At 43.6% G+C, this 23,446-nt stretch overlaps 2 protein-coding genes and 2 long non-coding RNA genes across 9 annotated transcripts in view; 3 read left to right on the plus strand and 1 right to left on the minus strand.

The window, feature by feature from the left end:
- LOC124344093 (rap guanine nucleotide exchange factor 4-like) overlaps nt 1-6,484 on the plus strand; it is a 30,104-nt gene extending 23,620 nt beyond the window's left edge. For 4 of the 6 annotated variants that reach the window (XM_046797532.1, XM_046797533.1, XM_046797529.1 and 1 more), the window contains 13 exons: nt 254-398; nt 2,257-2,457; nt 2,610-2,949; nt 3,726-3,816; nt 3,909-4,115; nt 4,186-4,332; nt 4,404-4,504; nt 4,583-4,708; nt 4,829-5,007; nt 5,085-5,190; nt 5,251-5,374; nt 5,450-5,575; nt 5,666-6,484. In XM_046797532.1, the coding sequence (XP_046653488.1) occupies nt 254-398; nt 2,257-2,457; nt 2,610-2,949; nt 3,726-3,816; nt 3,909-4,115; nt 4,186-4,332; nt 4,404-4,504; nt 4,583-4,708; nt 4,829-5,007; nt 5,085-5,190; nt 5,251-5,374; nt 5,450-5,575; nt 5,666-5,790 (2,018 nt within the window). In that variant the 3' untranslated portion in view covers nt 5,791-6,484. The remainder of the gene's footprint in view (nt 1-253; nt 399-2,256; nt 2,458-2,609; nt 2,950-3,725; nt 3,817-3,908; nt 4,116-4,185; nt 4,333-4,403; nt 4,505-4,582; nt 4,709-4,828; nt 5,008-5,084; nt 5,191-5,250; nt 5,375-5,449; nt 5,576-5,665) is intronic. The other 2 variants (XM_046797531.1, XM_046797530.1) reach the window with 2 other exon arrangements.
- A 2,956-nt stretch (nt 6,485-9,440) lies between these two features.
- Nucleotides 9,441-9,845, plus strand: LOC124344284. The gene is made up of 2 exons (XR_006919644.1): nt 9,441-9,605; nt 9,724-9,845. It is a non-coding gene; the product is annotated as an uncharacterized LOC124344284 (long non-coding RNA).
- A 1,736-nt stretch (nt 9,846-11,581) lies between these two features.
- Nucleotides 11,582-23,446, minus strand: part of LOC124344281 — a 50,794-nt gene continuing 38,929 nt past the window's right edge. The window contains exon 3 of the long non-coding RNA XR_006919641.1: nt 11,582-11,646. This is a non-coding gene — a long non-coding RNA (uncharacterized LOC124344281). The remainder of the gene's footprint in view (nt 11,647-23,446) is intronic.
- Nucleotides 12,553-14,802, plus strand: LOC124344195 (CYFIP-related Rac1 interactor B-like). Its single transcript, XM_046797689.1, has 9 exons — nt 12,553-12,919; nt 12,981-13,102; nt 13,252-13,354; nt 13,436-13,572; nt 13,638-13,859; nt 13,915-13,994; nt 14,065-14,191; nt 14,253-14,323; nt 14,413-14,802. Exons 1-9 carry the CDS (start codon nt 12,835-12,837, stop codon nt 14,477-14,479), a joined length of 1,014 nt encoding a protein of 337 aa, XP_046653645.1. The 5' UTR covers nt 12,553-12,834; the 3' UTR covers nt 14,480-14,802.

The following is a 23,446-nucleotide window of genomic DNA, read 5'->3' on the forward strand; positions in this document are numbered from 1 at the left end:
TAAAAAAGATTTTGCTTTTCTTTTTTCAACTTTTTTTCCTTTTCCCATCTTCAGACTTGTTGTTGTTCGTGTTTCACGTTATCGTGCGATATCGTGAGCCAACTTTTCTCTTCACCCATCAACCTTTTTTATTTTATTCAAAATCTTTGTTGTCGAGAAATGAGAGCTTGAAAAACATGAGCTAGAGAAAACTCACTTGACATGCCATTCTTTTTTGTATTTTTGTTGTGTATTCCCGTTCCGATATCCGCAGTGTTTAATCAAGGAGACGAGGGCGTGTCGTGGTACGTGATCCTGAAAGGCTCCGTCAACGTCGTCATCCACGGCAAGGGCGTTGTCACGACGCTGCAGGACGGCGACGATTTCGGCCAGTTGGCGCTCATCAACAATGCACCGAGGTAATGTTGCAGCTATATAGACGAAGGATAAGAAAATTCAAGTTATTATTATGATTATTATTGGGCTATTTCCTCTCTCTCTCTCTCTCCCGTTTTGGGTGGGGGAGGGGGGGGGCGTGTTTGTTTGTTTGTAGCCGCACAGTCAGGCGAGAGAGTGGGTGACGATGATGGATAGTTTTCGATTAAATAATATGCTCTGGAATATAAGCCGGCACGAGCTGAATGCGCAGTCCCGCACGAGAGAGTCGGGACCGGACCCCTCCTATAGTTGAACTTGATCTCTCCTATGATCCATTATTTGGCATTTTATTTTTATTTGATTTTCTCCCCTTTTTGTTGTTTTGATGAGCTCGACCGACCAAAGTTTTGATGCCATCTTTGCCCTTAGGGAAATGTGTGTGTCGGCCCCCGATTCTATCATCCTATGGAGGCAATCAATCCATAGATATCGTCTTTATGTATGCTCGGCTCCGGCTTTTTTATCGTCCAATAGGAAGAAGGAATAGGTCACAGTAGCACAAGTCCAATAAAAACTATAAAGCGTCGTCGGCGTCGCGTTAACAGTCAAGCCGGCAGCTTTATTATTATACAGCTGGCCTCGGCGGCGACTGGGGAGAGTCGGCAAAGGAGATAAAATAATGGTTGGGAGGGGTCTCATTCTTTATCATCATCCTCATCATCACTGATTGATGGTCGGCGACTCATTCCCGCATGTAACCACCACCCACCCACCCTGCGGCTCGACACCCACACCCGGTTCAGTTGGTGGCGGTTTAAGGCCCCCCCCCCCCCCCCCCCACCACCCACATTTCTTTTTTTCACGATTCTTTTCCACCCGTTTTCTCATTTCCCGCTTTACGGCCGGTATATGTAGTCGTTCCCTTGGTCCCCAACACCAAGGGGGCGGTGTAGTAGGGAGACGTGCAATATGGATGGCGGCGCCGGAATAGCCCGCCGACGATGCCCGTGAACGTGATCGCCCAGTCGGCGTACTACACACACACACATCCGGAACGGAGTGTGAGTCAGACGAGCCAACGAGCTCGGATATCCATTATGGATCGCGGGTTGAACGAAGAGAGAGAGAGAGAAAAGGGAAATGGGGCAACCGGAATATATAAAGACAATTGCGGCAGAAAAACAAAAGAGTCTGGACAAACCCAGGCAGACGGGCGAGATACGATCCCCATGGCTATTTTCACTACTTGTTTTTCCCACTCTATAACCCGCCGGACTGTATGACCACCACCTCCCTATCCCACATATAAAACGGTGGACTCACGAACGCGTTTTCTATAGTCCAAACGCGTCTAATCCGACTTTATAGAACGACGGAATGGATCCGGTGAGCCGGAGGCGCGGTTGTATTTTATATTGTCAGAGCGGGCTATGGGCGGAAAAGAGCTGGCCAGGGCAAAATCCAGTAAAGTAAAAAGGAACGGATCGATAATAGACTGACCAGTTACACATATTACCGGTTTAGTCGCACTGCTGCTGACCCCCTTATGTATCGCCAGGAGCCGGGTGTAGATGGAAAGTGGATAGGATCTAGGAAATGGTGTAGGTTTCATCACGTCGCCACCGCCGCTCCCCTCAAGGAAGGAAATTGCGCATTCGGAATTCTTTTCGATGCGAATAACCCCCCTACGTGTAATGGAGTGGCCAATGGGAGTTGTGCCAACACGGACAAGACGTTTATTGAATGAATAATTTCAATGTATTTATTTTTTTTTTCTTCTATCCTGTACAAGAGACAGACTCCATTGTCTGTGGCTCCATCTGGACGAATTCTTGGAAGTTTGTAATTTGCATTACAACGAGATTTTTTATCTTTTGGCTTTTGGTTTCCTTTTTGCAGAGCGGCGACGATCATCACGAGAGAAGACGGTTGTCAGTTCCTCCGCGTAGACAAGGACGACTTCAACCGGATCCTGCGCGACGTCGAAGCCAACACGGTCCGGCTCAAGGAGCACGGGCGAGACGTCCTCGTCCTGGAGAAGGTCAGCGCCAACCCGAGCGCAGCTCATCGACATTCCGCCTCGTCGCACTACAAGTATAAGTGAAGAACGATTTCTTCTTCTTTTGCATCCGCTTCCGTTTTTTTCCTTTTGTCCATCCGCCGAGTCCTTGTTATCATTTTTGAAGTGGGACGACACCTGAACAAAGTAACGACGACACTAACCGGGGCACGTTTCGGCTCTGTGCGTGCAGGTACACGGTGATGGCCGGCATGCCGCAGAAGATGCTGGAACACTTGCTGGAAACGCGGCTGGATGCGCGACACTTGAGCGTCCGTGACGAGGACATAATCCGCCCTTACTCGTCGGCCACCGACATGTTCCTCGACGACTTCCTCTTGACGCACATCATGTTCATGCCGACGCACCAGCTCATCACGGAGCTCATGAGGAATTACCGGATCGAGTCGCCGACGCAGGACAAGGAATTCGTCGTGGCCAGCAAGTCGCGCGTCGTCAATTTCGTCTACCAGTGGGTCACCAGCATCCGCGATCCCGTCTTTGACGAGACCATCACCCACTCCTTTTTTGAGGTACTGTCACGACTCGCCGTCCTACGTATCTAATAATCTGCCACCGCCGCCCCTTCGGCTTTCCTTAATTCCCCTTAGGTCCTTAATCAAGGCGAATAATTCTGCCATCCATTCCGCACCGACTCCTCTTGTATCTCGCACTCGTTTGCCTTTGCCTCGTCGCCATGGCAACGGCTAAAGTTGGGGCTCTTGATTATTATGTACTCTCGACTCGACTCGACTCGACTGGCCCACGTTCCTCTACTATATATTCTGGCGGCTCTGCGTGAATACTTTAGACGAATCGTCTCTTCTTTCTCTCTCCAGCTCCACTTCCCGAGCTAGCTACCCCTTTGGGTATAGACGAGAAATGCACATAAAGAGAGACATTGGGTAACTCACACCGTCGACGCACAGTACAGTTCTACACACTGTACTTTACTGGGTGAGCTATGATGGCTAGTCCAGACTGGCTGCGCTGTTTGATCCCCCACGGGCTTTCTGTTCTGGAGAGCTTTGCCTTTGCTCCAATGATTTGTGTGGAACAAGGCGAAAGGCCCAAAGACACACACTCTGGCTCACGCAATCACCATGAACAATACCTCATCTGAGCATCTGCTGCTTTGCCCAGCGCGCTGTTGCTGCCTCCCTCCTCGACTCTATATAGCACCACTTGCCATTGTGTATATGTGTATGCTATGGCTTTTATTGATTTTTCTCGCTCTTTTTATCTTTCAAACTCTCTCGCGCCCACCCGCTCCTTAATGCCTCGGATTGCTCGGCTCCTCGATGAATAGCAATTGCACAGCGAAGTCCACGCCGACGCCCGGCTCTACCACACGCTACGGGAAGAGGCTGCCATGCTGGATCACGTCCAAGAGCTCTTAGGTAGGCTTACCACCCGTGCAATTCAACCACCCAAATGAGGGTCATTAAATATTGAAATACTTTTGGGCTATTGTCTTGGCTTGATACTTCAGGCGAATACCGGGCCGCCAGACAACAAGGTGGTTCTTTGGCCACTTTAACGTGGACTTTGCCGGCTGGAGGACAATCGGTCGTCCTCTTTTCGGCTGTCAACGCCGCGGCCACGGCAGCGGCTGGCAACAGGAAGGGCAGCGGCGAATCGAACGCGGCCAGTGCCTTTAGCGCGGAGAAGCGTCGCCCCATCCGCGCCGATGACGATAGTAAACGCAACTCTGTTTTATTATTTAATTTCGTCTTTTAACATGAAATTGTTTTTCACTCGATGTCTAGTCATCTTCCGGGTCTACTGCGCTGACCACACTTATTGCACGTTGCGACAGCCCGTCAACGCCACGGCGGAGACCATCAAACTCAACGCGGCCGACAAGTTAGGATTACGTCACGAAGAACTCGTCTTGGCTGAAATCAAATCCAACGGTACTTTTTTTCTATTTTTTTTTGTAAATTAGAGTTGTCAGTGGGGTACTAATTGATTTTTATTTCTTTAGGTGAAAAGTCGGTGATTGCCGACACTGAGGTCAGCATCGCCACCTGTTTGTCCATCAACGGACGGATCTTTGTTTCGCCGAAAGATCACCTTGACGCCATGGTAACTTTTTTCCCATTACAACCTGTTGGAATTGAAATTTTTTAAAAATAACTTTTCCCTTCTGATGTCGTCATTAAGACGGTGCTGCCGGACCAAGAAGGGCCTTCCGATGGAACATGCAATGAGCTGGAGATGTTCAGCACGCGAGAATTGGCTTACTACATCACGCTGATCGATTGGGATCTCTTCTGTTCGGTTCACGAGGTAACTTGACCTTCATCTCTGGTTGCATGTTGGCTCCCTTTGATTGATTGGCTCCCCCCTCTCGACATTCAATTTACTCAATTCTATTTATTGAAATTCCTGTTTGACATTTGATATTAGTATGAGCTGCTGTATCACGTCGCCGGAGCGCAACCGTTCCGCAAAATCAAGTCCAACCTGGATCTGTTTTTGCGTCGCTTCAATGAAATTCAATACTGGGTCGTCACAGAGATTTGCTTGGCCAATACGCTGGGAAAGAGAGTCCAACTCTTGCGCAAGTTCATCAAATTAGCCGCCTAGTAAGAAAAGACTTGCGCCATCTAGAAATTAATTGTATCGATTGTACTAAATTTTTGCTTGTTCTTTCCTTTAACAGTTGCAAAGAGTTCCAGAATTTGAACGCTTTCTTTGCACTCGTCATGGGTTTGAGTAACGTGGCCGTCAGTCGTCTGACTCAGACCTGGGAGCGTCTTCCATCCAAGGTATTTCCGTTTGCAGCCAATTCACAGGGGAATTTGCCTAACAGATTTTGTTGACTTTAGTTGAGGAAAATGTTTACCGAGTTTGACGGTTTGATTGAACCATCGCGCAATCACCGGGCCTACCGGATTGCCGTGGGGAAATTGCAGCCGCCCATTCTACCGTTCATGCCTTTACTCCTGAAAGGTACGTCAATAAAAATTGACTCGCTGCGAATTTGCAAAGTTTTCAACTGTTATCGTTTTGTGTTTGATTGAACAGATATGACATTCACACACGAGGGTAACCGGACTCTACTGGACAGCGCCGGACTCATCAATTTCGAGAAGATGCACATGCTGGCGCAAACGATGCGCACTCTCCGCTACTGCCGAAGTCGGCAACTACGTAACTTTATTTCTTTTAACAAATTGATTTGAGCCGTTCAAAAGATCGTCGATCCTCAACCGGTGTCCTTATTTGATTTCTATTCAACAGTGCTTCAGCCGCCAACGCCGCGTAGCGAGCAAGAAGTCCGCAACTACATTCGCAACCTGAGGGTCATCGACAACCAGCGCATTCTTACGGGTCTCTCGCAGCGACTCGAGCCGAAACGGGCCTAAAATTCCAGACGCATATCACCACGCAGCCTACTTTATTACCAGACAGTCCCATTTTAACTATAATTAAGCCGATCGTTTAATAACCGATGAGAAGGGAGGAACACTGATGAAGATAAAGAGGAAACTTTGTCGGATAAATTTTTCGCACAAAACGCTTAAATGATCTAGATCTTACCTTTCCTCTTTATATCTGCGTGTGTTTTTTAAAATTGATTGCGATAACTTCAAAACACATCATTATTCTATAGAAGAAACCGTTCTGATCATTCTATTTTTGCTATGAATCTTACATAAACATATTATTACTATTTTATCAAATACAAAAAAATATATATATTTATCAAAGATGTATCATTCATAGTTTCCTATCCGGATCCTTCTGTGAATTGCCTCCAATTTATCCTTGGCATGTTTGTTATATTAGTTATCTTTATAGTTCTTTCTGTCCATCCTGTTCGCAATTCATTGTCAATTCGGATGTCAATCTCTTCATTAGGCCTACATCCTATCTTTGACATTTTTACTGATCCTCGGGTGATTTCTCCCAAATTGCATTTGTTTGCCATTATAAATCTTGTGTCCTATAGAGCCAGTTGGAATTTGCGCCTTGTTGTGGTACGTCTTCTCCAATCAATCTTCTCCATCACGTCCATATGTAATCCTTGTTCCCGATATAAACTTTATCATCTGGTGATTTTTTTTTTAAACAAGCAATCCGCCATTCACTTTTCACAAAAATTCCGAACGGACGAAAAATAAAATGAAGAAGTTGCAGAAACCAATTACCATGATGGCCGACTTTTGACCAATAAGAATCGAGAGAAAAAAAGGAGGTTGGGCGACTGCTCTGGCTCTTGTCAATTCGTTCGCCATTTTCTCCATGGCATGTAGGGTAGACCGGACCCATATTGGACAGTTCCGGTTTTTTTTTCTATACCTCCCATCCCCTTACCCGAAAGAAAGAATTTTTTTGCAAAAACACGCGGAAATAGTTTCCGCACACCCATGATTTTTTTCAGTTACGTACCTTTAAAATTGTAAAAGTTATAGATTTCAATTTTTTTGGTTTTTTTTACCAGACAAGGGTAATATTGGACAGACGTTTGTACCATGTTAGACAGGTTATTAAAAGAGGGATAGGAAAAATAAAAAAATATTAAATGTAAATATCGTCTAAACTATTATACCTAAAAATAAAAATTTGGGTGAATAATGTAGGCAAAAGACTGGCCTATATTTTTATGAGAACAGTTTTTATTTCACCCGTCACTCATCGGCACAATGTCACCGTTAGTGGGGAAATTATTTGCGAATTTTTTAGGGTTTTTTTTTATTTCTTGAATATCTCAGGCAATAACCAAGAGATTTTGATGAAACTAATAATAGTTAAAGATTAAACCACAAAGAATAAACTATAGAAAAATTGGATTTTTAAAAATCATTTTTACTATTTTTACCGACCATGTCTAACGTGGTACAGTGTCCAATATGGGTCCGGTCTCCCCTATGGCACACGCCATGGCAGCCATGGCGATCAAAGAAAAAGTAACGTCAATTTAATTCCTTTTAAATTAATTTCCTATTGTGGCAGCGCTTTCCTTTATTTACACAAGACGCCTTTATTAGATTAAAGACGAGGATTATCTTAGTTTTACTACTGTGTAAGTTTTCAATTTTCAAACCTTTATATTATTCTTTATATTCTTCTCTTCCTTTACCTACGAAAGAGAAAAAGGCGCAAAATACTGGGGGTACGGTAGCCACCGTAGTATCCCTTCCGTCAAATTAAATTTAAAACATAGAGAGCCATTTGCCTGTTCAAGAAACTTTCACGGATGACTGTATTATTTTTTAATTAACCTTAAATTGTATTTCAAATCGATATTTCTGACAAATGGGCTTTATTTTTATGATTGCATTCAACCTTTTCATAAAAAAAAAGTTTAAGAAGTTTTGAAATATAAAAGTTACAAATGAAAAACGAGCAGGACTATTATTAAAATGGTTTCATTGGCTGAATGGTGTATGAAGGGTGCCGGAACACCAACGAAAATGGAGAGAAGTCCCCAGTGGTCTTGATACATGGGTTTCTTTCGGCCTTTGGGGTTATGGATCCACAATATAGATCGACTTGCAAGAGACAGAACAGTCTATGCAATTGATCTTTTGGATTTTTGATCCAGATCGAGACCAACCTTCAGCATTGATGCTCTGGAAGCCGAAGGGCAAAGGTTAAATCCATTGAGGCTTGGGTGACGAGGATGTTGAGTTCAACAAAGTTTGTTCTTGTTGGACACAGCATGGGGGGTTTCTCGTTTTTCGAACGAGTTGCGCACCTAATCTTCGCAGACCTTTGGGGGTTTCCTCCTGAAGAGGACAACCTTCCACTCTGGATGAGGCCAATTAAATTCCTCGCGGGGCTTTTTAACCCTATGATGGCTTCCCGATTGTCTGGTCGTTTAGGGCGATTTCTATTACGACGAGGATTTGGCTATCTTGCCGAGAAGTTTATCGGAGCAGTCGATGATCCTTATGAGAATATTTCTCAGTATCTTCAGTGTTGCAACTCTCAAAGTCCAACGGGAGAAACTTGCATGACCCAGACAATCATGGCAAGGGGTGGTTATCAGTGTGCGAAATACCCGATGGTAAATCGCCTCCAAGCACTAGAGCCAGATACTCCCATTACGTTCATTTATGGAGCGAGCTCATGGATTGTGAGGGAGCCTGGAAGGATTCTCATGGAGAGAATGATCGGTGTCAATGTCCATGTAATTGGTGGCACCGGCCATCACGTGTACGCCGACACAAAAGACCAATTCAATGAAGTTGTTTTGATAGCATGCGAGAAGACGGACACTGCCGGAGTCGGGCATCGTTCATCACCAACCACGAGGGCGCCTTAAGCTTTCCGCGCAGTCCCTCAAAGTGAGCGCGCCTCCAGCTCAAGCTCACTACAATTCTCAATACTCTCTTCAAATCTCATCGTCAAACTTTACTCTCCGTTCGTGTCGTGCATTCCAAGACCTGGCGTAGGTGTGCCAGTAGACCAAATTTATGGCTATGAAAAGAACAGGGAAGAAAATTCGTGAAATTGTATCGATCTCGGAGACGGAATTCATCGCCTTTCCATCCCACCACTGCCACCAAATGTTGCGATCGACGAAATAAACGGCTAAAAGATACTCGCTAAACTCGTTCTGTATTGAGCACACGCTCCGACAACGCCCGTACTCGAGCGCCAAACCAAGGAGTAAAGGAGTCGGCACTCCATACCTAGACAGGGGAACCATGCTCGGTCCGCTTGGCCGTAAAACGCCCAAAAAATTGAATGAAAAACACCCCCGTTCTCAAGGCTTTAGAGCTGAACGCCAGATCCCTCGCCATCTGGTGGGATAGCCAATGGCAATGTTAATGAAGATTACACATATTTAGGTTTGGCATCTGTGTTGCCGTATTAACCGGGATTTATGAAATCGATTGTTCTCTAACGTCATATTGCCATTAGCTATCCCACCAGATGGCGAGGGATCTGGCGTTCAGCTCTAAAGCCTTGAGAACGGAGGTGTTTTTCATTCAATTTTTTGGGCGTTTTTCGGCCAAGCGGACCGAGCATGGCACCCTCGTAGTCCCATAAGGCTGTACAAGAGTGCCGACTCCTTTACTCCTTGGCCAAACGTACACTGCCAATTCCACTAGGGGGCGATTCATCTCGTCCACCAGAAAGAGGGGAGGGGGGAAGACGGGAGGGACAGGGCGGCAGCCGGCTGCAGCATTGCCAAACCGTTTCACAACATCATCTCTTTCAACTTAAGGTATTGAACTATTGATGAATTGCACCAACTTTTTGGTTTTCGTATTCCATTCTTGTCAATGATTTTCGATGCCTGTCAGGAGATTAATCAATTACCTAAAATCTTCTCTGATACACAGGGGACTTGCTAGTTGAAGTTGTTGAGATAATAGTTTGCAAATTTTCTGATCTTTTTTCTTCAGTTGAATTTTGGTTTTTGTTCACGAATGTTTACATCGGATGTGAACAGCGATAGTTTCTTGAATCCGATTTGCGTTTCTTTCTAAACTCGATGATTAAGAGAATGCTGTGCCTTCAAGAAGAGCCGCGTCCAGCAATGAATTTCGTTCCTAATGATTCGATAGTTAACTATTTTTATCGACCCACCTCTCGCAATGTTGATAGTTTTTGTGTGCAGTATTGGTAGGTTTGTACATCTGATAACCATGTTGGGATCTTGAGTTATCAGACTCAATTGAAGATATCCATGAAATATTTTCAAACGAAGGTTCTTGTCCGATGTTTTTCACTTGCAAAATGAGTAAAAGCTGTTTACCGCTAAATCTTGTGCAAGGTCTGATTATTCTGTTGAACGGCTGGGGCTATCTAACGAACGAGCTGGTTAAATTCCTACCACAAGGCCATTCTTTATTGTTTACCCCTTTCTTTTGGAAATCTCTTTATCCCTTTTTTGTCACAAGGAATCAAGCAGCATTATATGAGCAGCAGCACCACTTGGCCTTTTTTTTGAGATCGTACGAGTTTTTTTTTTTGCGATTTCTCTTAACTTTTTTGCTTTAATGTCTAGCTGGGTTGACCGGTGGCTGTAGGACGAGAAAGGAAGCATTTTAATCAATGTGTTAGTTAGTCACAAAGGTGCACAACCCCTCCCTGTCTGCCATTAGTTTTACGATTGGCGTGTTGTTCTTTAACGCATTTCATATTAGACGAATCTTTTAATCTCAGAATTAAGTATGTCGTCGAAGTGGTTTTAGCGTATTAGATTAGTAGAAGATTACTTTGTATCTGATTGTCGTACAGGCAATACAGCATTGTTGGTTGATGACCGAGAAGTTTGTGAAATTAGTTACATTTTCTAAATTTTAATGGTCTTTTTGTTTGAGTTTGGACCGGACGGTCTGTTAAATAATCTAATTTAAATAAATTCGATTGTTAATTTTGTTGATTTTATGTGATTGTATAATAAATAATAAATTTTTAAATGATATAATTGTAAAATTTTGTTAATAGTTTTTTATTAAACAGACCGTCCGGTTCAAATTGCTGCCAGTCGAGTTGGACTCAAGTCCCTCGAGTCGGAAGACACTGCCCGACTGACTCGACCAGGGAGATTACCCGGCCATGGTTAAGAGAAACCGGAAAAAGAGCGAAGAGAGCTGAGGAGCAGTTATTATGAGAGCAGTGTGTCATAGTAGGCTTCCGGCTTAGACTCATGACCCTCCAACAGATTTCATCGAATCATGCGCCTTGCAAGTCCCCGTTCGACCAAACATCTCCCTTCCTCCTGGTTGTCGCAGCGAGTGAGTGGCCACCGGCGGGCGTTGGTTAGTGGTTATTTAGGGAAACGGGGCCACTGAAGAAGGGAGCCCAGATATGCACTTGTAATTTATTTCTATCTACATAATTTATTGACGAGTCTTGTATTTCTGCAACCTCTCCTCAGTTTTACCAATGGATCAGGTCTATGGAACGGCAGCATACGATTCAACTGAAAAAAGAAAAGACTTTAATTCAAAGAACTGAACGAAACATCAAGCATTACCTCAACGCCGGCTCAGGTAGCAAGAGAGAACATATCGACAAAATGCAGCCGATAAAATAAGACCGACAGCCAACAGTGACTATTTTACCCAACTGTGCAACACTGCATATACTGCATGGACACCAACATAGAAAAATGACACATGACACATTTAAGTGTGATGTTGAACTGCAAGTCTGCACAAGCTCCATTACAGAGCATCTTTCAACTGGAAAGGGACTGCAAAACCACTGTACACCAAATAGCAACAACGTAAACAGCTCCAACTGACCATGAACTCCTACAAAGCAAAAGAACATTAATGTAACAATAACATTTTGAAATGTGAAAAAAGGGAACCAATAATAAAATTTACATAATTTAAAATTAATAATAATATTAAATTAAAAAAGAAACCAGGAAAAGAATTCTGTACATCTAATTCCAATATGTTATATAAAAACTTGGTAATACTGAGTGGGAATTTGTGTTCTAGTTGGATTGGAAGCATGGCCTACTCTAGTAACGGCCTATAGGCTGGCTATCCCTGTGTTGCCGAATGGATCCAGCCTTTCCCATCCCCTTTTCATAGCCAGAGGGCCAAAAGTTATCTTGAGATGTTCCACTTTCCAAACCGTCTTTCCACCGTTTGAAATTTTCAGACCAGAAGCAGTTACTACGACGTCGTGGTCATCATGTTTCGGTTGGTCGTAAAGTAAGCGATTTACAGTCTAGTGGGTATAGCCATGGATTGCCACAAGAGTGGTAATAGGGTCAAATCATTGCAAGTATTAATCAATTTTTCATAGTTTTTCCTTGTTTTTTCTATGTTTTTAAAGCGAATTAGATTGAATGCATAGATTCTGTAAAAAATGCGAGTTTTTTCACATTTTTTAAAACAAAATCGGAATTTGTTTTCTTTGGCAAGAACTTAGAAAAAAAGCAAATTCAGACGGGAACACTTAAACGGGATCTACATTCCACACATGTATACATAATATTACACGAAAGTGATTGTGTTTCCCTTAAATTATGCTCATAAACCACAAAATTGTTACTAGTTGTCAAACATTGTCTGAGGCTTAATTGGATTCACGGTTCATGTCAACATTTAAAATAAGATATGCGTCAATTCCGCCATCTACCGGCATAAAAATAATAAATTTCAAACTGTCCACTAGAGGGCAAGGCGTTGCAGCAATGAAAAAACAATTCAATCCATGAACTCACAGACACAGAATCCGCTACCGGGTTTTGGGCTGTCAAATAAATAGGCTTTCTAGTCTACATCCAATATTACCGCGTACCACAATCTACAGCCCAAGGTTATATCTAATCAATTCCGAAACACATCGAACAGCTGAATAGTAGAGTAGTAGTTGTAGGGCAGGGACGTGTTTGAATATTGGGCAATGGCCTCGTTTGCTCGTCATTTGTGAAACTGAAGAGTGATCAACAACTCCTCTATTTGAAAAGTAAACACTGAAAAATGGGTAATTTGCTTCGTCTCTTGTCACGCGAAGAAGGAACTTGTTTTTCTCCTCAACGATACGATTTATTCCTTGATTTTGAAAGTGAGTACTATATGCACAATTTTGTTGTGAGCAATGTTTATTGAAATATTTATTGTTGCAGATGCTCAACCAACTGACGGTGAAAAAGAAATGTTCCTTGAAGTTGAAGCTGTGCTGAAGAAAGGACAGCTAATACTCAATGAAATCAGTCAGTATCGAGGAGCCAGCAAAGAAATTAGAGAGGTAAATTATGGTAGATAGGCTACATACTTCATCCACCAACATTATTATTGTGCTAGAACTGGGAAAGGAACCTTCTGCTGTTTTCATAGCTCTTTTTGTTTTGGTAATGAAATTGTACTTAGTTTTTTTTATTGCTATTCATTTGATAGGCAATTAGCAACCCAGGGGAAGATTACCAGGAAAAGGCAAGAGATGCTGTGTTCCCACTTGTCCAGCAATTACGACGATACTATGATTTTTCATTAGATATTGGTATGATGTTTTCTATTTTCCCCACTTGTATCAAATTTAATGTTTTATCTTGTCTTGAAACAAACAAACAAAAACACACAGAAAAAGTTGTTCCAAAGATTCTTTCCCAGTTGTGTTCTGGTAGCATGAGCCCTACCCAACACCTAGAGAAACAACAAGCACTGGTGAAGCAGTTTGCGGAAATTTTAGAATTCGTCTTGAAATTTGACGAACATAAGGTAATACCATACTGAAATATTTGAGGAATCCTAACCATTCTTTGAAAATTTTATCCCTATTTCAGATGACAACTCCGTCTATTCAGAACGATTTCAGTTACTATCGACGAATTGTTTCGAGACATAGCTTGTCTGGGTCGATAAGCGACGAACAAGATCTTTTTAAAACTACTGAAAGCGACGAACAAATCAGCTCAGCGTTAGCAAGTCATATGTCATTATTCTACGCCCAGCCCACACCAATGCTCAAAGTGCTTAGCGAAGCCACAATGAAATTCGTCGCGGACGTGAGTTTCTATTTTAAAATAACTGTCTTTTCAATTGCTAACTATTAACCGTTAGAATAAAGATATTCCCGTGGAAAACACAACGGAAACGCTGAGTACTATGGCAAGCGTCTGCCAGAGTATGCTGAAAGATCCGTAAGTTTGATGCCGTACTGTCAAGGGGGGAAACTCAACGTCATTGTTATTAATTTTCTGATTTTCACAGGGACTTGATTGCTCGATTTATGCGCGAAGAAACGTACCTGTTTGTGCTACGAGTCATGGTTGGTCTCGTTATTCTCTACGATCACGTTCATCCGGTCGGTGCTTTCCAAAAATCTTCCAATGTCGATGTGAGTTCTACTTACGAAGCTATTGTTCGGAAAGTGTCTATCTCAATCGTTTTATCTGTAGGTTAAAGGTTGTGTTCGTGTGCTCAAGGAGCAGCCGAGTTCCCGTTCCGAAAGTCTTTTGAATGCTTTGCGGTGAGCACCAAACAAATTTATCTTTTTAAGCTTTTAAAAATGTTGTTTAATCTAAAATTGTGTACGTTTTTCTTCTTGTTCTTTCACAGATACACTACACGTCATTTGAATGACGAATCTACTCCTAAGCACATAAAAACACTTCTAGCGTCCTAATTTACTGATGTGTAACGCATCATCATTATCTCTCTGTGAAATTTCCTGGTCAGTTCGCGCTGCAACCGGTTAACCATTTTTTTTTCTTTTTTGCGTATTTCGTACGGTCCAATGTGATCTATTTGGATGGCCGTGAGTTAATTGTCGCTTTTTAACCGTTCAACCTGCCAATCCCTAGCTGAATTGTAATAGTAAAATCTACTCCCTTTTTTTCTCTCTTCAACAATCATCTTCAAATTCACCCCCATTATTCATGTTTTGTTTTTTTCATGTTCCTCGAGTCTGAAGTAAAAAAAAAAAGAACGAGTAATTTTTGCTCTTTACTGGTGCCGTGTTTGTGCTCATTTTTGACCACATCGAAAATCGTTTCACCTCTAGTCGTCGAGGACAGAGATTCGCGTGTTTGTTTCCAGCTCACGATGCAAGAAAAAAGGAGGCGTGTTTCATGAAGAGAAAGAGAACAACAATTAATATTGATCAAGAGAAACTAATTGTCTATGTTTTAAGTGTTACGTAGTCGATATCCCTGTGCCATCCATTGACCACTCTGACCACAAACAAACAAAAAATAATAATAATTTGGACGTGTGTAGATTTGCATAACAAAACACTTAACAAAAATTTGGTCCACGCATGTCCAACATCGTAACGCACCCCTCCCCCCTTTTTCTGTTAAAAAAAAGTAAACAAAACACAAATACATACTCTGTTGGTTGAAAACTTTAACAAACATTTTTCACTGACGTTTGAAACTAACGCCAAGAGTTGCCATGCGAATTAAGACAATTGAGAACGTGACGATGGCGCTCAACAGAGTTTGTCGGATAATCTTCCTCGAAAAGTTAAGTTGCCACTCAGCGATCAAACTAGTTTGGAAAGGAACGTGTTGCTAACTACATAGTTTGTCAACTGTGTGTCCGTGTCATTTCTAGCTGGTGGTACTCATCTCTATTACACGAAACACAGTACAATCTATGTGTTACAGAGTGAACAAACACAAACTAGTCAGATAATAAAGTGAAATCGGATCAACTAGTCAAGTATTCTGCAACATAAAGTCTACTTTGGGCCAGAGTAGATGTTTGAATGGAGCCTCGGATTTAGTTTAGAATATCCTGCGCTCAATATATCTCTTGGCGATTGCAATCGGAGTTGAATGGCATCAGGAAAGTTTCAAAGTTGGAATGGGAGGGAGAACGACTTTCCGTTCGTGAGCACTTCGTCAAAACGAGTCGAAAGAAAACGATGGAGAAGGTAAGGCGGAAAATATATAGAGAGAGACAAATAGGCATGTCAATTTCTACACTTGAGCACATTCCGAGAAAATGAAACGAGGGGAACTGATGGAAGGGGGAGAATTCATCAAAAGCGTCCGAGTGGCGCAGCGGGAGTAGATTGATATAATATCCGACGAGGCTGTGACGATTTCTGTTGCTATACAGAGACTCTCGTTTTCTGAAAATCAAAGTTGGACTTCATCTATACCAATCTGGATGGCAACACGACGACTTGCCTTTACGTTTGGGTTAATTACCCGATGGGTTGAACACACGGTGTATACTATACGCCCTTGCACGCCATAGGTGTAGTGTGCTGCTCTCATAGATGCTGCAGCCTCGTTACTATTAAAGCATATACGTGTGCGCCTGTTTAGTCGCTCTCCCACTCACTAGTCTCTGTGTGTATCTGATGATGTTGGCTGTTGAAACGCAGAGGCAACTTTGGCTGCGAAAGTTGATTGCTAGTCCCGTTGATGAGTCATCAAACAGAAAGCGCCTAGCTGCCAACATTTCCAGGCGTCACGAACGGCAGACTCCCGCGTATTACAACTGGGGATGATGCCTACTACCAGCACGGCATAGTTACGGGATGCTGCCAGAAATGGAAAACATATTTAGGATCCGGCTGCAGGCCTGGTTGCGGAAACACCAGCGACACGATTTGGGGGGAGGGCCAGTCAGCATCCAGACGTTGCGGTTGATAATGAAAGTCGCGATAAGGAAGAATGAAAGATTCAAACGGCGGCTGAAAGTTGAAGAAAATCCCACGCAAAACTCGAATATGTCGAGAAGAAGCTCTGAAAAGTCACAATACGCTCGAGACAAAAGCTAAAAGCATAAATCTCTTGCTCTATAATATGTCGGCGAGAGCCGTACACAGCGCGGTAACGATCGAATACATTTTTAATAAGGAAATCTTGCATAGGAACACAGGGGCAAAGCAAGTCCGCCAGCCGGTCTGAGCCATAAGCAGCTTGCCTTCACGGTTCGGAAAGAAAGGGAATAAAAAAACATTAGATCCGCGTGTACATGCACCTTCCTTGTGTACACAACTGGCACTGCAGGTGTACCGCACAGTCAATCCCATCATTCCCATGACAAAAAGAATAGGCGAATGCACAAAAATAAGAATCTGTCTGTGCATAGCTTAGTTGCCCCAACCATATGGAGAAACAGCTTATAATGCTGTACTGCTTCCGTCAAATACTGCTCTGCACTCGTCGAATATTTCATTGAAAACCAAAAGCTGTTCTTGCATATTGCCTTCTTCTATGCATATTTTATTACTGCTGGCAAAACTTTCGTGTACGCTGGTGTAGTTTGGTCTCGTCTCTTAGTATATAAGTCAACGTATAGAGGGAGAGAAAAAAAAAGAGAAAAATCTAAATGTTTCTTTTTACCCTTCTCTTTTTCTCTATCGTATAAACAGCGACGCAGTTTTGTTTTACCAAAACCGAAAACGTAAAGCGGATCTATAAAATATCCCCGGACGAATCGTCGAGCTCAAACGCCCGGAAAGAGATTACAGAAGTTTGGATTACGCAACACGTCGCAGACTTTGCACTCAAATCTGTCGTCAGCGATTATCATTTGGCGTTTTGAAACATGTGGCACTCAGTGTAGCGTAATATACGACATACGGTAGAAGGTGAGAATGCTAACGGATGACTCGGCCGAGAAAATAAGACACCTGTCCCGAGCCTCTTTACGCTCGGCCGTGTTGAACAAGGAAAAAGAAAATTGTGAGAAGAGTATGTCAAGAGAGCACGACGGAAAAGAGCTTCTTCCGTCATGGCGGTTTGGCCAGCCAAAAGAAATAGTGTAATTTACGCAGTCTGTACTGTACATATAATGTCATCGCTTCGCCCGATAGATACACTTGTATGATGCTAAGTAGATTCCTCTTGGAACCTACACAGCGGCCGTTCTCGTCGTCTCTTGGCATTCACGCGGTAATCTGATTACGGTATCTTACGGGGGGGGGGGGGTTTATTTTCTCGGTTCCTCTCGCCGTGTGGTATTTCTCAACCAACCGATCGTCACCGCCAGCAGCAGCTTTTCAAGTAGGGGAAACAACAAGTGAGAAAGTGACACAAATAACAGGATGTCTTGTGATGCACACCAAAGAGCAGCAGCTTGTGTGTGTGTGTGGTCGATTGGAAACGGCGCATCATTCATTCTCCAGATGGAATATTTTCTTTTTCGATGCTACACAAAAGGAACAAGCAAAATACGCAGGAGAAGCGCGTTATTCAAATTGTGTCACCTTTTTTTTTCCTGTTCCTTTTTTCGCCAGAATGGCCAACAAACAAAAATAATCTTTTCCTCGAGTTGGTGTAAACAAGTTGTCGAAACTTGCGAGTGACAAGAGAGAGTGCAGAGAGCTGAAAGTGACAGATGTCGTAGTCACGAACACGAAATGAAAAGCTAAAAATGATGTTGCGTATCACCGAACGAAGGGGGGCTCTAAATGAAAATGAATAGGAAATGAAAAGGACCTAGTCGACTAAGGAATAAGATATACCTACTGCCATTACGCACAGTATCACAGAGTCTATAGATTGGGGCGCGAGTATAACGGCAAAGCTCTCACGGAGACATCGTCGCCTGTCGTGCTCATTATAAAGTGCGTATTTCACACCTGAAAGCTCATTCGCTGCCTCGTATTAATCTTAACTTAATTGGCCTAATGAGAACAGTCTCTTGGCCGCGATCCCCTTTCCAGCAAAACAGCGTATAGCTCCTATTTTTTTCTTTTCTTGAGAGAGTAGAGACCCCCCTTATTGTCGCATCCACGTCTATTCCATCAGAGTAAAGGGCAGAACAGTCAGATTGGTAACACGACATTTCCTTCTTCGGCTTCCCTTTCTCACGGCGCTTCCTTTTGACGCTGTGTGTAATCGGCACAGGAAGGAGCCGGGCCGAGACGAGACGAGACGAGGGTTGAGCCAAATCCAATATGTCGGCAGCAGCACGAAAATGAAGCGGGGCGGAGAGAGGAGACAGAGAAGCTCCAATTAGCACCTGACTGAATCCTTGATGGCTGCCGATTGGGACTGCTCCTCATTTACCCGGCGACGCCCACCATCATTTTTGAATTGTTTAAACAAATGCTGTCCGATCGGATTAGTTTGTTCTCTAACTGTCAGTCCAGCATAACTAAGAAGTATTAGTCTATTTTGGCTAACCTAAATAATTCCTGCCTCCATAATTTCTGCGAAATAAAACAGTGAATGAGAAATCATTTCGGTTTGAAACTGAGGCCATCATTTGCAATCTTTTCAAAACGGATGGCAAAGTGCAAGACTGTGGAGGGAGGAATTGATTGTATGTAAAAATCAGAGTCCCTCTGGATGACCTAGCTTGATTTAGTCAAACCACAAAAGAAAAGTCTGAGAAATCACCGCAGTTCAATAAAACAATTGCCAAAGTTTCGGCCAGCGACTTCTTCGTTGGCTATTCCATCTCGGCTGCCGTTTCAGCCGTCCTCACTCCCACACCAACGTCCTATTTAGCTGCTCTGCTGCCATGAGCCGGCGGGATCTTTTCTCAACTTCTAGTTTCTGTGTGTGTGTGTTTGCCTTATTGTCATTCTATAGCGCCGGCTGATACTGCTGGAATGCTTGTGCTTGCTTTTTTGTTTGGCGCTTGTTTGGCGGATGGTCTCTGACTAGATGATGGTCCTCGCGCGGTCGTTCATTGAGAGAATCCCGCGGCTGCTGGCACCACCCAAAAAAAAAAGAGAAAAGCTCGTCGCTTCCGAAAAAGTTTTGCTCTTTATAAAACAAACGGTGGTATATATAGTGCAGCAGCCTTATATGTCGTGGCGACGGAGAAGAGGATGAAAAAAGATACAGAGCCAAGATATATGTACATACACACATACACCTCCATCCATTCTATTTAGTCGCGAGGATGAGGATATATTAGGAGCAGAGCAGACGGGAGTTGAAACGCTAGCAGAGCGGCTGTGGCGATAGCATTTCTTGTGTTTTGTTTGTTTTTAGCAAACTCGTGCGGGGATTCGTCGGATGAAAATCGCAATCCGACTCGAGTTCTCTCCGGGAAGAAAATAAAAAAATCAACGAACTGCCGACGAGCTGCGTTCCTCGCGCAAGCGCTTCACGTTATTACCGTATAGCGCGGAATAGGCCGGCGCTCTGCGCACAGTCCGAATCCTGATGCACCTCCTTTCTTCGCCACATTAGCATGAATTGCCGAATGAGAGACCCGAGTATCTTTCAATAGCACAAGCGCATCGAATATTATGACGAAAAAATCTTTCCGTTGAATCTCGCAAATTTCCCAATGGCGCGGCGGAAGTTGGGGGTGGGCTAAGCTGCGGATCTAAATCAACTTTGATGCTTTCAATCTCATTTCTTGTGATTAATCTAACGTCTCCTCTGCTCTGTGTGTGTGTGTACGGGGTAGACAAGAGTAGAGTGCGTGTCCGGCAAGTCAATAAGTGCATTGGCAGTCGTAACGATTCTATCTAAAGTAAGCAAAAAGATGCGCCGCGGTGGGGTGTAAACCCAATAAAGGTTAAAGTTATACGCACACTGTAATGCCGCTGTTTGACCGGCCTCGCTGGCCGGCAAAAAATAAAATAGAGCAACCCCTCATTCATCAAATCAAATTTGAGATGATCAAAAATGAGGTCGAATAAAAATGATTCGTACGTATTACGAGGTCCTGGTTCGACTATTGCATCGCCCAAAGGCTCCGACGAAAGTTTAGCAAGTAAACACGAACAAAATGTACCGAAATGTTGCTGTCGTTGAGCGCCGTTAGCGTCGTGTGTGTAAAACTAGACGGTAAAAGGGAGGGGACTGCACGTGAACGAAAAAAAAGGAACAGGGTGGAGGACCACTTTGTGTGTTTGCTAATTGCAAGTATCGACATATCGCGGCGGTCGTAATAAAATGATGAATGCACGAGAGTTCGATGAAATGCCAACAACAAGCCTCGGGCATCACATCAAAACCGGCGGTGAAATCCCGGTGCTATTAAAGCAACTTTCTCTCTCCAACGAAAAAATAACAAAAACAAAAAAAGAGTTGCAGCATGTACGAGCGATGCGATGCGGTGGATGAGGGCATCGGAAACCAAAGTTTATATTAGGTCTGGTCGGACATGTGAATTGGAAATCATATGCAAAGGGGAGCGCACAGTTTATATCTCTCTCCTGATATTAGGTGCACATAGGTCGATTGCTCCGCTTATATGCAGGCCATGCCCATTAGCGATCGATAATCATAATATCGAATTGGGGGGGATAGTCCCATCAAATTCGAAAACTGCGCTGCTGCTGGGTTCCAGCCATAAAACGTTAGCCAAAGTTACGGGGTACATCGAAGAGAGGGGGTGGGTTTGGAATTGTATAGCAAACACAAGAGAGAAAAGGACCCAGGACCCAAAAGTCGATCAAAACGTCTTGATTGACTATTCAGCTCGTCACCAAAACCCGCAACTATAACCCACCTCCATGTCTCTCAAGATTGATTGACCTTTGAGTTGACAAAGCGCTAAGAGACAGAGAAGAGAGAGTTGCCTTTTACATTATTTGCTCCATCGAGTCCGTCCGACGGGAAAGCAAACCGAGAAAAGGAATAGAATTTCATCCTCCTGCGGACCGACGGATATGGACGGACGGACGGACGGACGGACGGGAGACTTTTGGATCGTGAAAAGTGGTGGCCCTCCGGCAATTGTGTGTATGTGTGTGCACCACATTTGCGTACGACGTTATACATGTCTCTCGTCTATTTGATTGTTTTTCAAGTTAGGCGGTGAATTCATGTGCGCGGCAAAGCCAACGGAAGAGTCGAGCCGTCGGCGGCGAGGGACAAGAGGAACATGTCAATATATAAAAAAGCAGACACAGAAACACAGACCGCAGATGGAAAAACAAATAAAAGTCAAATAAAATAAAAGTCTTGTAATTCGATTTGCCACCACCACCACCACCACCACTACCGGACTCTTCTCCTTCGAACCGCCATGTCCATCTCTCTAAAATGCATCAAACCCGTTGATGCTGGCCTCGCCTGATGTATTCAAATTGGCCGCCCCCTTTTCCGACTCTTTCGTGCACGAATAAAATGAAATCAAATAAAGACCATGGGCGCTGGTGGCAGGGGAGGTTACAAAAAAAAAAGAAAAAAAAAAGAGGCTAACCCCCCGGAAAACTAGAGGAAAAACGAATAATAAACATAACAACAACGTCCAAATGTCTGATTCGATTGGCAATCAAACCCCATAATCCATTCGGCTCCTCTACGTAGTAAGTAGGCCATCCAATCTACATATGGTACACGGCCGCCTTATCTGCCCGTGTATATAGGGAGGAGGGGGGTGCGCTGTTGGTACAAGAAATATAGAACGCGGACGCCAGTGGGAGGGAAAAGTCCATTTCTTCTTCGGCCATGAAACGAGGGACGGGGATGAAGAACCGAAAAGAGCTCGTGCTGGAACATCACGGACAGAGAGTTAGGCAACTTGCAAACTTTTGGGGCTACGATGCATACATAGATGACGAGCAGCAGCAGCAGCAGAGAGACCCGGCGGAGAAACGAGGGGCTGCTGACTATACACACTGCGCAGCAGAAGAGCTGACCTGACTTTAATTGAATTCGAGCGACCACATCCCACTCTGCTGCTCCCGTTTTTATGATTTTTTCCTCTTTTTTTTTTTTAGCCGCGTGCGGAAGGGGTGCAGCTCGACATTCATCCAGCCTACACACATTCAACGCCATCAGTCTGCAGAGTGTGAATTCCCGCGGGAAAACGGTACACACATCTATAAAAATATTCAATTTGAATGTATTGCAGTGGGGGGTGGGGTTTGTGGGGCGAGTTGGCATACGAATTCACTTTTACCCAGGAAAAAGAAAAGAAAAATTGACGAATGATACGACGGCGATTGAGGTAACATCGAAATGGTTTGGGCTTTTCCAGTCAAACTCTAAATGCAGCCATCAAGAATGTACAGCACATAGCAGATTTTACTTGCAAATTTAATGCGGAACTCGACCCGTCCAGGCAAAAGACGTGGAACGATGAATAGGAGACCCCAACCGCACTATTATACAAAAAGATGAAAAATCTCCCGATAGTCCGGTCCGGCGGTCGATCGAGTTTGCTGCCTGTGCTGCACAGTTTCCCTCTTCTTCTCAATATAAGATGAATATTCCGGTTCTTCCTTCCGCTCAAACTATATTCCTTCTTCCCTTTTTTTTCTTTCCTCCTTATTCTAATATTCATATCCTGAATGAGACGAGAGGAAAGTTGGGGGCCGAGCTGCCTGTGTGTACAACATAATCGTTCGACCAATCGACCAAGGGTTTTCGACTGGCGACCGAACCAACCCCCCAAAAAAAGGCCCCGCTGCAAGCCAAACTTTACACGGATATAAAGGAGTCGGTCCATCGTTATACTATGTATAATAGATTGATATATAGCAACGACGACCAAGTCTATCCATGTATAGATATCAGTACAGTTTAGTGGCCTTGGCATTACTAAAAGTATATAGGAGGAAAAAAGGAACTATAGCGCTGTATAAAGGAAGAAGAATAAAACATGCTGGCCAATATTGGCCAGTCATTCAACTAGATCGTTTTTTTTTTTTACTCAAATCTTTGGAAAAGTTTCGTCTTCAATAATAATTAGGGAATTGATCGTTGAA

The sequence above is a fragment of the Daphnia pulicaria genome, chromosome 6 (genome assembly GCF_021234035.1).
Source record: "Daphnia pulicaria isolate SC F1-1A chromosome 6, SC_F0-13Bv2, whole genome shotgun sequence".
Lineage (NCBI taxonomy): Eukaryota > Metazoa > Arthropoda > Branchiopoda > Diplostraca > Daphniidae > Daphnia > Daphnia pulicaria.

Coding starts and splice junctions, on each gene's coding strand:
- LOC124344195 (XM_046797689.1), top strand. CDS start 12,835: ATGGGTAATTTGCTTCGTCTCTTGTCACGCGAAGAAGGAACTTGTTTT. Junction 14,192..14,252: donor AAAAATCTTCCAATGTCGAT/GTGAGTTCTACT, acceptor TTTTATCTGTAG/GTTAAAGGTTGTGTTCGTGT. Junction 14,324..14,412: donor AGTCTTTTGAATGCTTTGCG/GTGAGCACCAAA, acceptor GTTCTTTCACAG/ATACACTACACGTCATTTGA.